The 16,876-nt window shown below is 36.0% G+C and overlaps 2 protein-coding genes across 2 annotated transcripts in view; both read left to right on the top strand.

Annotated features, from left to right (window-relative positions):
• The window catches only part of LOC111063663 (myogenesis-regulating glycosidase), a 42,562-nt gene extending 33,900 nt beyond the window's left edge, over positions 1-8,662 (top strand). Inside the window, 6 exon segments of the mRNA XM_039435355.1 lie at positions 1,383-1,543; positions 6,407-6,465; positions 6,468-6,557; positions 6,560-6,612; positions 7,651-7,765; positions 8,544-8,662. Coding sequence (XP_039291289.1) covers positions 1,383-1,543; positions 6,407-6,465; positions 6,468-6,557; positions 6,560-6,612; positions 7,651-7,765; positions 8,544-8,584 — 519 coding nt within the window. The 3' untranslated portion in view covers positions 8,585-8,662.
• Positions 8,663-12,553: 3,891 nt separating this feature from the next.
• LOC120353177 lies at positions 12,554-16,051 on the top strand. Its single transcript, XM_039435987.1, has 3 exons — positions 12,554-13,145; positions 15,091-15,154; positions 15,778-16,051. The coding sequence occupies exons 1-3, from the start codon at positions 13,035-13,037 to the stop codon at positions 15,990-15,992; spliced, it is 390 nt and encodes a 129-aa protein (XP_039291921.1). The 5' UTR covers positions 12,554-13,034; the 3' UTR covers positions 15,993-16,051.
• The last annotated feature ends 825 nt before the right edge of the window (positions 16,052-16,876 follow it).

Genomic DNA, 16,876 nt, shown 5'->3' with positions numbered 1-16,876 from the left:
GAAATTAAAAGAAAAATAAAAATCTCAGTACTCTTTATGAATTATTAACAGTCAAAAGATAATACAGAAAAGAGAAGAAAATAAAATATATGGCAATAACAAATGGATATAATACCAAAACATTGATAGAATGATTTACAAACAAAAAGAAAAAGTAATACAGAATAGAACTCAAAACAATCAAGAAATGTAGAAAATAAAGAATATATTTTTTGTGTTCCATATAACACAATATTTAATAAAGCTATAAGAAAAACCTTTACAAAGAATAAATTCATTTTAGGTTATAGGACACAAATAATGCATTCGAACTGATAAAAAAGAAATCAAATTTAAATGTACAGCAAGATTAGTTTAAAAAATCTGGAATCTATGAACTTAAATGTAGTGATTGCGACAAATTCTATATCAGACAAACGGGTAGAAATTTCCATATTAGGTTTAAAGAACATATCCAGCCATAAATCTAAAAATTATACACAAAAGTCGGCATTTGCTGAACACTTGATAGATTCAGGCCATAATTTTACAGATATAATTCCAATATGAAATACTAAATTATAGTAATAAAAGTGAAACTGAATGTTAAAGAAGAATTTCATATTATAAAGCTACAAAATTAAACAGAGATAAAATAATAAACTTAATCCAATTAGACACCATAAGCCCATTTTTGATAGAATCATGCGAATTAGATCCACATTATTTATCGTTCTAGTTCATAAAATCATATGAATACACTAATATGATCAAAATAAGAATCTTCCAGCAGTATTTATTTATTTACTCCATATCACTTGAAAATGGCATCAATGTCCGAAACATTTGTGATTAATAATTCATAAAGGGTACTGAGATTTTTATTTTCTTTCTATTTCTGCAAAATATATCATTTGAAGGTACTCTCTAATTTAAGATTTTATATATTTTATATAATTTATAGGAAATATATTCAAGTTTTTTACAAATAAAGCTTATGTGGGAGTTCCACTTCAAGTATTTGTCAATCATACTACCAGATATATTATGATATTGACTGTCCGAATATTTATATTGATAATATATATTGTAGTGTTATTGTGATTGTATTGATTGATTGATTGAGTACTTATTTATGTAGATTACAATAGACTGGCTTTATACACTATATACAATAGCTTACAATACAGCAAAATTATAGATTAATTTACATAATATAGACTAAGAAAATAATTATTGAACTGTATATGATATGAAAAAGCAATTTGTAATATAATAACTATAGATAATAATTATATTGTGATGCATGTACATAAATTGGCGGAGCTTTGGACATTCAATGTCCATTCTTCGGAAAATAATATTAAAAATATCCTCCCCACTAACTCTCTACCAAATTGTAGGTGACAGAACGAGGTCGTAAGCACAGGCGGGTGCCGGCGTTGACCAGCTACAAGTCGGTGGCCAGTGCGGGGATGTTGGACATCACCAACAACCAGAGCACTCCCTGGCTGCTCGACAAGCTCAACCAACTCAGGCAAAACTATCACATCGACTCCTTCTAACCTCGATCTGGGTCAGTGATCTCCACCATAGAATTGTATTTCTCAAAAACAACGTGTGTTGCATCCGAAAAGAACACAAGGAGCATCAATGTATCTTTCCATAAGCAACAGATGCTCTTTTGTATCTTCTCAAAAACAATGTGTTGCATCCGAAAAGATACACAAGGAGCATCAATGTATCTTCCATAAGCAACAGATGCTCCTTGTATCTTCTCAATAACAATGGGTTGCATCCGAAAAGATACACAAGGAGCATCAATGTATCTTTCCATAAGCCAGATGCTCCTTGTATCTTCTCAATAACAATAGGTTGCATTCGAAAAGATACACAAGGATCATCAATGTATCTTTCCATAAGCAACAGATGCTCTTTTGTATCTTCTCCAAAACAAGGCCCATATGAATAAAACCAGAGCAAATGCTCATGAGCAAAGGGTTTTGTTCACGTTTATTCATAGAAAATGAAGCAAATGCTCCATTTTTAGAAGCATAAGCAAATGCACAACTTTATTCATAAGGCCCATTGTCCTCTCAGAAGCAACATGTTGCATCCGAAAAGATACACAAGGAGCTTTAATGTGTCCTTCCATAAGCAGCAGATGCTTTTGTATCTTCTCGAAAACAATGTGACGCATTCGAGAAGATACCAAGGTCTTCTCAGAAGCAACATGTTGCATCCGAGAAGATACACAAGGTCTTCTCAGAGCAACGTGTTGCATCCGAAAAGATACACAAGGAGCTTTAATTGTCCTCCATAAGCAGCAGATTCTCTTTTGTATCTTCTCGAAAACAATGTGACGCCTTCGAGAAGATACACAAGGTCTTCTCAGAAGCAACATGTTGCATCCGAGAGATACACAAGTTCTTCTCAGAAGCAACGTGTTGCATCCGAAAAGATACACAAGGAGCTTTAATGTGTCCTTCCATAAGCAGCAGATGCTCTTTTGTATCTTCTCGAAAACAATGTGTTGCATCCGAGAAGATACACAAGGTCTTTTCAGAAGCAACGTGTTGCATCCAAAGAGATACACAAGGAGCATCAATGTATCTTTCCATAAGCAACAGATGCTTATTTGAACCTTCTCAAAAACAACGTGTTGCATCCGAATAGATACACAAGGAGCATCAATGTATCTTTCCATAAGCAACAGATGCTCTTTTGTATCTTCTCAAAAACAAGGGCCCATATGAATAAAACCAGAGCAATGCTCATGAGCAAAAGGTTTTGTTCACGTTTATTCATAGAAAATGAAGCAATGCTCCATATTTTAGAAGTATAAGCAAATGCTCAACTTTATTCATAAGGCCAATTGTCTTCTCACAAGCAACGTGTTGCATCCGAAAAGATACACAAGAGCTTTAATGGTCCTTCCATAAGCAGCAGATGCTCTTTTGTATCTTCTCGAAAACAATGTGTTGCATCCGAGAAGATACACTAGGTCTTTTCAGAAGCAACATGTTGCATCCGAGAAGATACACAAGGTCTTCTCAGAAGCAACGTGTTGCATCCGAAAAGATACACAAGGAGCTCTAATGTATCCTTCCATAAGCAACAGATGCTCTTTTGTATCTTCTCGAAAACAAGTGACGCATTCGAGAAGATACACAAGGTCTTCTCAGAAGCAACATGTTGCATCCGAGAAGATACACAAGGTCTTCTCAGAAGCAACGTGTTGCATCCGAAAAGATACACAAGGAGCTTTAATGTGTCTTCCATAAGCAGCAGATGCTCTTTTGTATCTTCTCGAAAACAATGTGTTGCATCCGAGAAGATACACAAGGTCTTTTCAGAAGCAACGTGTTGCATCCCAAGAGATACACAAGGAGCATCAATGTATCTTCCATAAGCAACAGATGCTTATTTGAATCTTCTCAAAAACAACGTGTTGCATCCGATAAGATACCCAATGAACTTCAATGTATCTTTCCAAAAGCAACAGATGCTCTTTTGAATCTTCTCAAAAACAAGGGCCCATATGAATAAAACCAGAGCAATGCTCATGAGCAAAAGGTTTTGTTCACGTTTATTCATAGAAAATGAAGCAAATGCTCCATATTTTAGAAGTATAAGCAAATGCTCAACTTTATTCATAAGGCCAATTGTCTTCTCACAAGCAACGTGTTGCATCCGAAAAAAGATACCAAGGAGCTTTAATGTGTCCTTCCATAAGCAGCAGATGCTCTTTTGTATCTTCTCGAAAACAATGTGTTGCATCCCGAAGATACACTAGGTCTTTTCAGAAGCAACATGTTGCATCCGAGAAGATACACAAGGTCTTCTCAGAAGCAACGTGTTGCATCCGAAAAGATACACAAGGCGCTCTAATGTATCCTTCCATAAGCAACAGATGCTCTTTTGTATCTTCTCGAAAACAATGTGTTGCATCCGAGAAGATACACAAGGTCTTCCAGAAGCACCATAGAGTAGAGATAATTCAATTTTTAAATTAATTTGAGGGCCAGTTTCTGAGCTTGAGATTTAGCAAAGCTCTATAGTTTTCAACTCAAGGATTCTTAATACTAAGCTTATCTTATACTAGATGTACTCTTTCTCGATAAATAATCGTCCAAAATGGAACATTATCTTTAAAGTAGGGGAGGGGTGCAGCTTTCATTCAAACTTTCAACTGAATGTTCCTGAGATGACTGACCAAAAAGTCACGCTTCGCCCCTGGTAATTCTATCCATAAAAATCAGATGTAGCCAATAGCAAGCCAGCAAACATGTTGACCAACTTTAGAAAAATACAGCTACAAGAGTTGACCATGTTCAGATTTGACCGACGGAGTTTTGATCAATCCGAGGTTGGTGGAACAGTTGTATGTTTGAACGAGTGATCAAATTTTGACTATGGTCTAATGACCATGGCTAGACTATATTTGATCGAGGTTGGTGAAACCGGGCATCAGAGAAATGCCAAACCATCGACTTGAATCTTAGACCTCACTTCGTTCGGTCAATAACATCTAAACATCCAAACATCAAACATATAACCAGAAGTTGCTCGTTTAATAGTATAGGATAAAATATAAACAAATACAGAAATTGCTCGCTTAATATACTAGAAGTTCTGTGAACAGTAGACCTCTCGCAGTATTCTCATCCACAAGTACCTGATTGAAATACATCCACAAGTACCTTATACAAATACAGTAATAGACTGGCTTCTCCACACATCTGTGTAATCACTTGTCAGCTGATTTATGATGAATAATTCTATAGTCTGATTTTTACTTTAATATTGGTGTATGAAGGAGGCTCCTTTTTCCTTTTATATTATCCTTGAGGTGCAACATTTCCAAAAACTTTGTATATACGTGCACGCGTATTTAGAAGGAACATACCTGTCAAATTTCATGGAAATCTATTACCGCGTTTCGCCGTAAATGCGCAACATTTAAACATATAAACATTTAAACATTAAGAGTAATGCCAAAACGTCGACTTGAATCTTAGACATCACTTTGTTTTTTGAATAATCATCTGAACATCCAAACATCTAAACATATAAACAGAAGTTGCTCGTTTAATAGTATAGGATGAAAATATAAACATATATACAGAAATTGCTCGCTTAATTGACCGAGCGAGGTGAGGTCTAAGATTCAAGTCGACGGTTTGGCATTTCTCTTATGTTTAAATGTTTATATGTTGTGCATTTACGGCGAAACGTGGTAATAGATTATCATGAAATTTGACAGGTATGTTCCTTTTTTAATTGCGCGTCGACGTATATACAAGGTTTTTGGAAATTTTGCATTTCAAGGATAATATAGAGGGAAAAGGAGCCTCCTTCATACGCCAATATTAGAGTAAAAATCAGACTATAGAATTATTCATCATAAATCAGCTGACAAGTGATTACACAGATGTGTGGAGAAGCTAGTCTATTGCTGTATTTCCATAAGGTCTATAGTTTCAATCAGGTACTTGTGGATGAGAATACTGCGCGAGGTCTACTGTTCACAGAACTACTAGTATAAAAGGAAAAAGGAGCCTCCTTCATACGCCAATATTAGAGTAAAAATCAGACTATAGAATTATTCATCATAAATCAGCTGACAAGTGATTACACAGATGTGTGGAGAAGCCAGTCTATTGCTGTATTTCCATAAGGTCTATAGTTTCAATCAGGTACTTGTGGATGAGAATACTGCGTGAGGTCTACTGTTCACAGAACTACTAGTATAAAAGGAAAAAGTAGCCTCCTTCATACGCCAATATTAGAATAAAAATCAGACTATAGAATTATTCATCATAAATCAGCTGACAAGTGATTACACAGATGTGTGGAGAAGCCAGTCTATTGCTGTATTTCCATAAGGTCTATAGTTTCAATCAGGTACTTGTGGATGAGAATACTGCGCGAGGTCTACTGTTCACGTTCACAGAACTACTAGTATAAAAGGAAAAAGGACCTCCTTCATATGCCAATATCAGAGTAAAAATCAGACTATAAAATATTATTCATCATAAATCAGCTGACAAGTGATTACACAGATGTGTGGAGAAGCCAGTCTATAGTTGTATTTCCATAAGTTCTATAGTTTCAATCAGGTACTTGTGGTTGAGAATACTGCGTGAGGTCTACTGTTCACAGAACTACTAGTATAAAAGGAAAAAGGAGCCTCCTTCATACGCCATATTAGAGTAAAAATCAAACTATAGAATTATTCATCATAATCAGCTGACAAGTGATTACACGGATGTGTGGAGAAGCCAGTCTATTGCTGTATTCCATAAGGTCTATAGTTTCAATCAGGTACTTGTGGATGAGAATACTGCGTGAGGTCTACTGTTCACAGAACTTCTAGTATAATAGGATTAATCAATTAATCAAATGTAATAAATTGGTTGGTGTGTTGGGTTGTAGGCACAGCACACGACATGCCGCAGTACTACCGGATGGAGCGCAACCTGACCACCCTGACCACTACAAGCAGCTGTTGACGGCGGCCATCTTGAGTGGGCAACTCAGTGTGCTGGGGGTGTCGGGGGCAGTGGCTCGCCCCCCGCACCCGTCTTTGTCAGCCTGCCCTCGTTGCCATCTACCTGGGAGTCTTTGCAGGTTAGGTTAGGATAGATAAGTTCAGGTTAAGGTTAGGCTACGTTAAGTTAAGGTAGGAGCATAGAGAAACAATAGCGTAAGTAGATATGCCATGGTATAGGGCGTTATGTCGCAACTTTTACTGTTATCTCAAGCCGATTACTGTCGATTATTGTCAATTTTTACTGTTTTGGTTGGGGTGATAGTGTATGAACAGCACAATTTGAGAGACTACCAGCATCACACAGCTGCATAGGAAAGAAGTAGTGAACTATCGGCTTGGGATAACAGTAAAAGTTGCGACATGAACGCCCTATACCATGGGATATCTACTTACGCTATCGTTTTTCTAAGGTTCAGGTTAAGGTTAGGCTACGTTAAGTTAAGGTAGGAGTCTGTGAAATTTCATCCAACAAAATTTGAAAGTGATTGATTGAGTACTTTATTTATGTAGATTACAATATATACTGGCTTATACACTTATATACAATAGCTTACAATACAGCAAAATTATAGATGAATTTACATAATATAGACAAGAAAATAATTATTGAACTGTATATGATATGAAAAAGCAATTTGTAATATAATAACTATAGATAATAATATATTGTTATGCATCTACATAAATGGGCATCTACACTGCTACTTCAATTCTGGGAATATCATATTACTATCCATCAGGCTCATATCATTGGCCATCAGGCTCGCTTCGCTCGCCATATCCGTTTAGCCAGACGTTTAGTCTGGACCCCCGACTGGATCGTCCTAACATATATGATAAAAATGCTCAAATGAAAACTGCAGGCGAGCGGAGCGAGCTGATCCCATCTTGGACGATCCAGTCGGGGGTCCAGGGGCGGAGCCCCTTGCCAGACGGATATGCGAGCGAAGCGAGCCTGACGGGTAGTAATATAATATAAGAAGATTGAATATAACATAATATTTAAGATATAGGACGATTGTCTCTTCAAACTATGAGAGTGTAAACTGTGAGAGTATAAAACTGGACAGTTTCCCAATGCGTTGTGAATGGAAGATTCTTTTTGTTAATTGCAGGTGATAATTCCGACAGTGCTGACTTATGGTATTATTGGGTATCCATTCTTGTTGCCTGGACCTGTAGGGGGTGATTATCTCATTGAATCTCCTTTCCGAGACAGTCTAATCAAAGGTAACAAAATAATACAAGTGATTTTCACTTAGAATAGATAAGAATCTATTGACCGAACGTAGTGAGGTGTATGTTTCAAGTCGATTTGCTTTTGTCTGTCTGTATGTAACACGATTACGGCCAACGCGTTGCTAGAATTCGATGAGATTTGGCAGGAATATTCTTTTTTCCTACAGTTACGTTGAAAAGTGGCCATTGCTGCACTGATTACAGAACGCAAAGAATCACTTTTCCGCTCTAGTGCGGGAAAAATTTTTCTGCACTCCAGATTTGCAACATGGCAACGCAAAATACTTAGTAGGTTATATGGAGCAACAGTGCAGCAAAATCAAAATGAAGTTGGTAACAGTGACTGCTGTGGCTGCTATAGTGAGCAGAGGTGCAACCAAGCACAACGAGGACTTTAGGATTTTAGGATTAAGGTTTTTATCAATAATAAAATTACACAGAAAAAATTTGATGCATTTCAGGCAATTTTACCCATAATTACCTACTTTTCATATTCAATGGTAACTGTAGGAAAAACTTAATGTGAAATACGTGCGCAAAGTTCCTCTGCTGCACTCAAGAAACCATTCCGCCCTCGCCTACGGCTCGGGCGTAAACGTTCTTTCGGTGCAGCAAACTGTCACTTTGCGCACTAGTTGCACAAATAACTATTCTCCATACTCTGATATCACTATAGTGAGGTCCACGTTATAATGACAGTATTTGATCAACTTGGTTTTGCTATCCTTGTCTATCATTCGACAAAGCCGGTGGTACTATCCTTTTCTAGGTCCACAACGATGCCATTATGTTTTGACAAGACCTTCATGATTTTGCTCAACAAGACATTCATGAGTCACAACTTCCAGCAGTTCCGAATCTTCAATAAGATGCCCCAGAGAATTAGACAACTACCGGAACCAAGATATAAGGCAGTATGCAAGTGGCTGAAACAAAAAGCATTTTATGAATTGAATGAATAATGAACTACACTGACATGCCTATGACAATCAATGACCAGCATAGATTATATGTGTATATATGTATTTTTGTTCTTTTCCAAACTAAATGACCATGCCCATTGTACAGTGTTGTATTTAATGGCAAATAAATATTCTTATTCTTATTCTATTTGACAGTGTAGAAATATAATATTAATACAGAGAATCGGCATCGCTATTCTTCTATCTTTATCCACTGCCATATAACGTGGACCTCACTATATATATTCAGTGTAGAAAAATTAATAATACAGAGAACGCATCCACCTGCATTATACGTGACCTCACTATATATATATATATATATTATATATTATCGTTTGTGTTCGTGACAATATGGACTGTTTTTATATATGAACATGACAATGTGGACTGTTTCGTGTCAATTCGGACGGCGTCCGAATTGAACATGTATTTTATTCGATTTATATGAATATGACTATTCGGCCGCAGGAATTGCTAAGTATCAAGAGGGGGATTAGATTAGATAAAGAGGAGGTGATAGCAGGAGAAGGATGAGGAGGAGGAGGAGGTGGAGAAGGAGGAGGAGGAGAAGGAGGAGGAGATAATTATGATGACGATGAGGAGCAAGAATATGAGTAGGAGGAGGAGGAGGAGGATGAAGAGACAATGATAATGATGAGGAGGAGCAGCAAGAAATATGTGGAGGCGGACTTGTAGTATCAAAAGGAGGAGGAGGAGGAGATAATGATGATGAGGAGGAGGAGCAACACGATGAAGAGGGGGAGGAGGAGTAGAAGGAGATAATGATGATGATGAGGAGGAGCAACAATATGAAGAGGAGGAGGAGGAGCAGGAGGAGATAATTATGATGATGAGGAGGAGCAAGAAGATGAGGAGGAGGAGGAGGAGGAGGAGGAGGAGAAGAAGAAGGAGGAAACAATGATGATGACGATAAGCAGCAAGATATATGTGGAGGCGGAGTAGTACTTTCCAAAGGAGGAGGAGGAGAAGGAGTAATGATGATGAGGAAGAGGAGCAACAAGATGAAGAGGAGGGGGAGGAGCAGGAGGACAAAAATAAAGATGAGGGGGAGGTGGATGATGAATAAGAGGAGGAGGAAGAATAAGTGGAGGAGGAAGAATAAGAGAATAAGAGGAGGAGGATGTGAAGAAGATAAAAAATAAGAAGTGGTGGAGGGGTAGTAGGAAGGATGAGAGAGGAGGAGTGACAGTAACTGGAGAAGGAGTAGAAGAAGTATGAAGAATAAGAAGAGGGGTGAGGAGGACAAAAAGAAGAGAAGGAGGAGGTGGAGGATGAATAAGAGGAGGAGGAGAAAGAATAAGAGGAGGAGGATGTGAGGAGGACAGAAAGGGTGATGAGGAGGAGGAAGAAGAGGAAAGGAGGTGGAGGGGAGAAGGAAGAATAAGAGGAGGATGTGAGAGGGTTAGAAAGGAGGATGGGAGGAGGAGGAGGAGGAGGAGGAGGAGGAGGAGGAGGAGAGAGGAGGAAAAGAATAAGAGGAGAAGAATAGGAAGAATAAGAGAAGGATAAAAAATAATAAATAGAAGATTTTCGTAAGGCAAAGACCACTAATAGGGGACATTCTTGAGGGGATCTTTGATGTTAAGCAGATAATAATCATTATTGTGTGCAATAAACGTGCTCATACATTTTCAAGATACTGGAGTTTATGACTAGAAGAAATCAATTGATTGAATATTCCCAGAATAATAAATTAAGAAACAGACGGCAATTTGCTGTCCAATAAACAGGCTAGGCGCACAACGTAATCCAATCCAGTTCTTTGGCGTCGGCCACTCCGTTGGCGCGAGATTTAAAAACTTGTGGCCAGTATCACAACGTCTGTATGTTTTCTCTGCTTAGAAGGGAGAGGAGGCACGGAAAAATTGTACAAACTAACTAACTATAATAAGGAATGTTTCTCTTCACACTAGTGTTGTTCCCCTATATTTTCAAATCCATCTGAGCAAAATTAAAATGTTATTCGGATTTTTCGATTTTTATGCCAGTAAACGATGAATGTACGAGAAATTTCTCATTACATACCTAGACGTAAAAACAATTTTGACTTCTCATTTTATTTTGTCAAAAACTGATTATTTGATGATATTTTAACATTTCTGAACTTGGGATTGTCTTTCTGACGAGTTTCTTCATATATATATATTATATTCATGAGATATGTTTTTATAGGAACAGTTCTTCTGTAATTATTAACACTTCCATTATAAACAAATATTCTTGACATTGACATACTATTTTGTATTATTATAATGTATAATAATTATGTATAATAATTATTATGTATAATAATTTGAATATTCTAATAATTCAATTCACTTCATGTTTCAATAATATTCTTGTAGATTCTGGAATATTTTCTTGTTTAGGGATACGACTAACTTGAAGACTTTTAATTGATTATTTGAGTGTAGTAACAGTGTGTGTAGCATTCTACTTTATTCTACATACCGGCTACATTCGACTTATCATTTTTACTACTACTTGTACTACTTTACTATGAACTGAATAAATGCAATGAAATGAGAGGTTGATACTTGAAATTATTTTTTATCAATAAAATAATAGGTGTTTTTTTTTAAAGATCAACTATAACCAGTGTTTCAACGTTGGTGTTGAAATGCATTCTTCAGGAAGCAATCTTTATGCTGTAACAATAAAAACGTTGAAGAATTCTGTATCACGATTGATAAATTGATTGGTGTTGGTTAAACTGTGCATTATGTAATTATGAAATAACTGAAGCTGAATAATCCAATAACTTACTTTATACAACAATCTTCAAGTATCTTCTGATAATTGAAGTTCCTGTTTATCGATAGATAATTTGACACCTTGTGAGATCGAACTCTCCAAATGGAATTTTGATTCTTTAATCATGGGATCATGAGTAATGAGTTTATCTATTTAAAAATAAAGTGATTCTGCTTTTTCTTTAAGTCTCTGCTATAAAAAATTTTCATCACGCATAATGCTCACAAGGAACCTTATAGGTACTGTCTTTTACCATTAGACTTTTTCTATCTCCAAGTTGGTTTGAAACTCGTTTCCATTCACCTTCTACCTCGCAATTTGACCAGCCCTTTTCTATTTCAGCAATTTTATTGTTATCTCACTCTCTAATAAGAACTCAGAATAAGTTCTACTTTGCATAAATTAGACATGATTTTCTGCATCTCATGACGCTCTTATGTACAGAGGATGAGAGAGTAAGGAGTAAGTTTATCATAAAATGATAATAGTAACAGTTTGTAGCATTCAACGTTTTTATTCTAGTTCACTGTGTTTTCTTGTGCATATCACGACAATAAACTGAAGGATTGATTGAAATAACTTGAAATAAAGTTAATCAATGAAATAATAGGCGGCAAAGATGAAAATTCCAAACACTATTGTGATTGCGATGTTAAAATGCATTTGTGTTAAAGCACTGTTGCCCGAACAATGAAAACCGTTAAAATTATTCAAGAAAATAATTCCAAGATATTCTAGCAGATTGAAAATGCTATGGCTGTCCTCCAATGATTTATTCAGTTTCAGATGTTCATACTACGATAGAAGCTGGTTGTTTAGTTAGTTAGTTAGTAACTGGTTACTTGCTATTTTAATTTATTTTGGTTTGAACAATTTTTTGGATGTGTCGTTATTATTCTGTGTGAATGTTGTCATAAAGAGAAATAAAATAAATTTGAATAAGTCCCTTGGGAATTAAAAGTATAAGACAAAACAATAATTATAATAGTAGACAATTCATTTTATTAGAAATTGTACTCTCCCAGCAATATTAGAAGAAAAAAGAATTATCTATAGGCTTACTGGTAATCTCTAATATTTCGAATTCAATATCTTCCAACAAATTTCATAAAATAAGACCTCATATTTATTTTCCTTCAAATTGTTCTATTTATAGTTGTTCAATCAACTTATTGATTGTGGAGCTGGAATTTGAAGTTTGGCTTGCTTTCATTCTAGTGAGCAAGACAATGTTGGTTTATGTCTTCTATGCATGGTATCTACATACGCAAAATGTCATTGTTTATAACAGCACAGTAAGAAGACCGGAATTAAATTGGTATAGAGTTTGGATGCACGGCGCCTGGATCTTCTTGTTTTGTTTACTTAGCGAATTCCTTTTAGTCTGGCAGTACTTGGTTGGCGGGGTGGGGATGTGCCATATCGTCAGAACAAATGCTCATAGCTCACCAGCTCAGTCAGTCTCAGTAGTTTCAGTACTCAACTGCTACTGAGTACAGTTCACATTACGAGGACCTACCATGTTTGAGTGCAAAAAGTGCGGACAGTTTTTTGTTGGCAGGAGCCAATTGCTTGTGCACTCAGTAAGAGATTGTTCAGATTTGGCAACGGCAACTCCAGACATTGATGAGGTGAGTGGATTGAGATAAATTTTCTTAATATTATAGAAACACTAGCTGACCCGCCCGTGCTTCGCCACGGGTAAAAATGTGGTAGACATTTTCATTTTAAACAGTGAGACAATTTTCAACCACTATAAAAAAATTCTCAGTCCATGTTTGTCATTTTAACTCCTTTTTACCATTATCTGAATGGCGCAATTTGTTTGAGTTGTTTATTCTTGTAGTAGCTTAAGTATTGGTTCACCATCTTGCAGTCTCGCATATATCAGTAGGCCTATTACATAAATCTCATGTTTTTTAGGTACAATTTTCAATTTTTCTCCAGAATAATGAGCAACCTATATCAATAATTTCAATGATATTATAAAACTTGAAGCATGAAAGAAATTCTTAAAAAAAATAAATTAGTCTTCCTTTAATGTTTCCAACCGTAAGCGATTTTTTGTATGATTACAATTATTATAGAGCAATATCCCACGAGCCCCAGACCTTCCTTATTTTATAAAAGCTGAAACTTTTTCTGTGCATGCCCCCTATACAGGTAAGAGTAACCAAAACAGCGAGTATGAAATTTGGGTAGTAAGGGGGTAGTGAAGGGGTGAAAAAAGGACATTAGGTACTTTCGTCATATTATAAAGGCTGAATTTTACATATATTACTCGGGGTAACTCAAGAAATATTGTACTCCATTTCCAGATACCTATGACGGTTGCTACCCCCTGCCAGACACCCCGAACTTAAAAAAATATAAATATACTTTTGTTATAGTATAAAAACTGAATTTCATATATATTACTCGGGGAAACTAGGGAAATATTGTCATCCATTGACAGACACTGGTGACGGTTGCTACCCCCTGCCAGACAACCCTAACTTAAATACTTAAAAAAATTTATAATTACAGTCTACTTTTGTGATAGTATAAAAGATGATTTTCATTTATATTACTCGGGGTGACTCTAGAAATATTGTCATCCATTCCCAGACACCTATGACGGTTGCTACCCCCTGCCAGACACCCCTAACTCAAAAAAATTATAATTATACTTTTGATATAGTAGAAAAGCTGAATTTTATATATATTACTCGGGGTAACTCCAGAAATATTGTCATCCATTGCCAGACACCTATGACGGTTGCTACCCCCTGCCAGACACCCCTAACTTAAAAACTTGAAAAAATTATAACTATACTTTTGTTATAGTATAAAAGCTGAATTTCATGTATATTACCCGGGGTAACTGTAGAAATATTGTCGTCCATTGCCAGACACCTATGACGGTTGCTACCCACTGCCAGACACCCCTAACTTCAAAAATTAAAAAAATTATAATTATACTCTTGATTTAGTATAAAAGCTGAATTTCATATATATTACTCGGGGTAACTCTAGAAATATTGCCATCCATTGCCAGACACTTGTGACGGTTGCTACCCCCTGCCAGACACCCCTAACTTTCAATGTGTCTGGCAAGATGTAAAAACCATTAAAACTGTCTGGCTATTGAGGTAGAAAATTTTTTGGTCCCCAAGTAACACAATTTATATAAAGAAAATCTTTTATACTATTATGAAAGTATAATTATTATTCTTCAAAGTTTATTACATTGGGGGTGTCTTGCTGGGGGTGGCAACTGTCATCAGTGTCTAGCAATGGAAAACAAGATTTCTAGAGTTAGCCCGAGTAATATATGTAAAATTCAGCCTTTATACTATGACGAAAGTAATGTCCTTTTTTCACTCCTTCACTACCCCCTTACTGCCAAAGCAACCACTACCCAAATTTCATACTCGTTGTTTTGGTTACTCTTACCTGTATAGGGGGCATGCACAGAAAAAGTTTCAGCTTTTATAAAATAAGGAAGGTCTGGGGCTCATGGGCTCTTGGGCTATTATTGTTCTTATTACTCTATCGAGAAACTTATAATTCATATAATGTTATTCTTTTTCTTAGGAAGCTGAAACAACAGCTGATGACGAGGATGCAGATCCCAATTGGTCACCTACACCACTTAGAGGTGGGTTCCAATTCCATATAAATATATTTTCCAATGCGCGTGCTTCTTTCATGAGATCAAATCTGTTTGCAAAAAGTGGAATAAATTAATTTAAAAAAATGGTCCATGCCAGAAATTGAATTCAGAACAAACAGGATGGTAGTCAGTTCCTGTTAATACTATATAACTTGGAGGACAAAATAAATATCTTTCCCTATTAAAATTGTTTAGCGCCTTAAAAGTCAACGTCGACAAACTACAACCCCAAAATGAATTCACATGTGTGTGAAGTCTTAATTGTATCACATAATTTTGGTACACATCTTTATTATCTTCCAGCAGCTCATGCATCATGAATGACGTTTTTCATGCAATATTAGTATTTAAAAGTATTGCCGTAGCAAGTAATCTCAATAGCAAAAAGCTAAGGAAGCTAGGTAAAATGGGGCTTGGAAATATCAAAATAGGAGCAAAGAGGCGAGAGGCTATTTTAATAGGTAGATTGAAACTTAAAAGCAGTAATGGAAAATTCAGGTGCAAAAATGCTTCGTCCACATTAACTACACTATGTTCACTGTACCTACTACTACTTCTCATTTAAGGTTTAATCAATATCTACTTTGTTTTTATATATATTTTTTTAGATACCACAATTTCATGTTTGACACATGATGACATCGAGTCATCTCCAATAACTCAAGAGCAGATTGAAGAAGCAGCAATTGTGGAAGCAATCATCTGTGCTGAAGATGTGAGTCAAATTTTTGTAAGAAATTATTTTTGTTTGTTCAGTTTGCTGCTTGTATCTGTGTTTGGAAAAAATCAAGGACTTTCTATGTCTTATTTATCATCTTACTAGGACATCCCTGGTCGTACAAAACTGTGACTATTGAACTACGTAACACAGTTTTCAATCCTTCTCCTTCTCTCCTATCATCACCACCCCTCTCCTACCATCACCTTTCTCCTATTATAAAAATTAATCAATAGAATCAATCCTCCTATCATCTCTTTTCCTCTTCTTTCCTCTCCACTTCTCTCCGCTTATCTCCTCTCCTTCTTCCTCTCTCTTCTATCCTCTCCGCTCCTTTTTTTCTCTCCTCCCCTCTCATCTATTCTCTCTCCTCTCTTTTACTCTCTTTTCGTTTCTTTTACTCACCTCACCATTTCTTCTCTCTCCCTGTCTTTTTCAATGTCTTTATCTTTCCCTCTTCCCTCTCTCCTACTCTCTTTCCTTCTTTCCTTTTTTTTCCTTCTCTCCCTCTCTACTCCTCCCTCATTACCTTTGTTTCTCCCTCTATTCTCTTTCTCTCATCCTCTATCTTCTCTTTTCTCTGCAAAAATTCCAAATTCAAAAAGCATAATGAAAAATAAAATCTTGTTTCAAAACAGCTGATCACAAGTTGAAATGTGAAAATTTTCAGCTCACCTATCCCTATGTAAAGCAATGGCAAAAATTGAAACTTTGATTGTTCTTAAAATTTGAAAATTTTAATCTCGAATCATAACTTAAGTTTTCATAGCTAACTAAACTTTCATACTCTTCACCAACATGATTCTCAGTAAAATGTAGTCTTTCTTTTGTTGTATTCATACTGTAGCTGAAATGGATCAAAAATTGAGAATAGGATCCTATCAATTTATAGCATAAGTTGTGATTCCTACTTTGTCAGAAGTAGATATTTACTTCTCCTTCTTAATATCTTAATATGTATACTAATAAATTTGACAAATACCTATCCT

Source organism: Nilaparvata lugens, chromosome 9, assembly GCF_014356525.2.
Source record: "Nilaparvata lugens isolate BPH chromosome 9, ASM1435652v1, whole genome shotgun sequence".
Lineage (NCBI taxonomy): Eukaryota > Metazoa > Arthropoda > Insecta > Hemiptera > Delphacidae > Nilaparvata > Nilaparvata lugens.
The sequence above is the reverse complement of the archived record's forward strand: the minus strand, read 5'-3'. Positions and strand labels throughout refer to the sequence as shown.

Excerpts from the sequence above, each read along its gene's own strand:
- LOC120353177 (XM_039435987.1), top strand. The coding sequence starts at position 13,035 with ATGTTTGAGTGCAAAAAGTGCGGACAGTTTTTTGTTGGCAGGAGCCAA. Across the intron at positions 13,146-15,090 it reads CAACTCCAGACATTGATGAG|GAAGCTGAAACAACAGCTGA; the intron begins GTGAGTGGATTG and ends TCTTTTTCTTAG. Across the intron at positions 15,155-15,777 it reads GTCACCTACACCACTTAGAG|ATACCACAATTTCATGTTTG; the intron begins GTGGGTTCCAAT and ends ATATTTTTTTAG.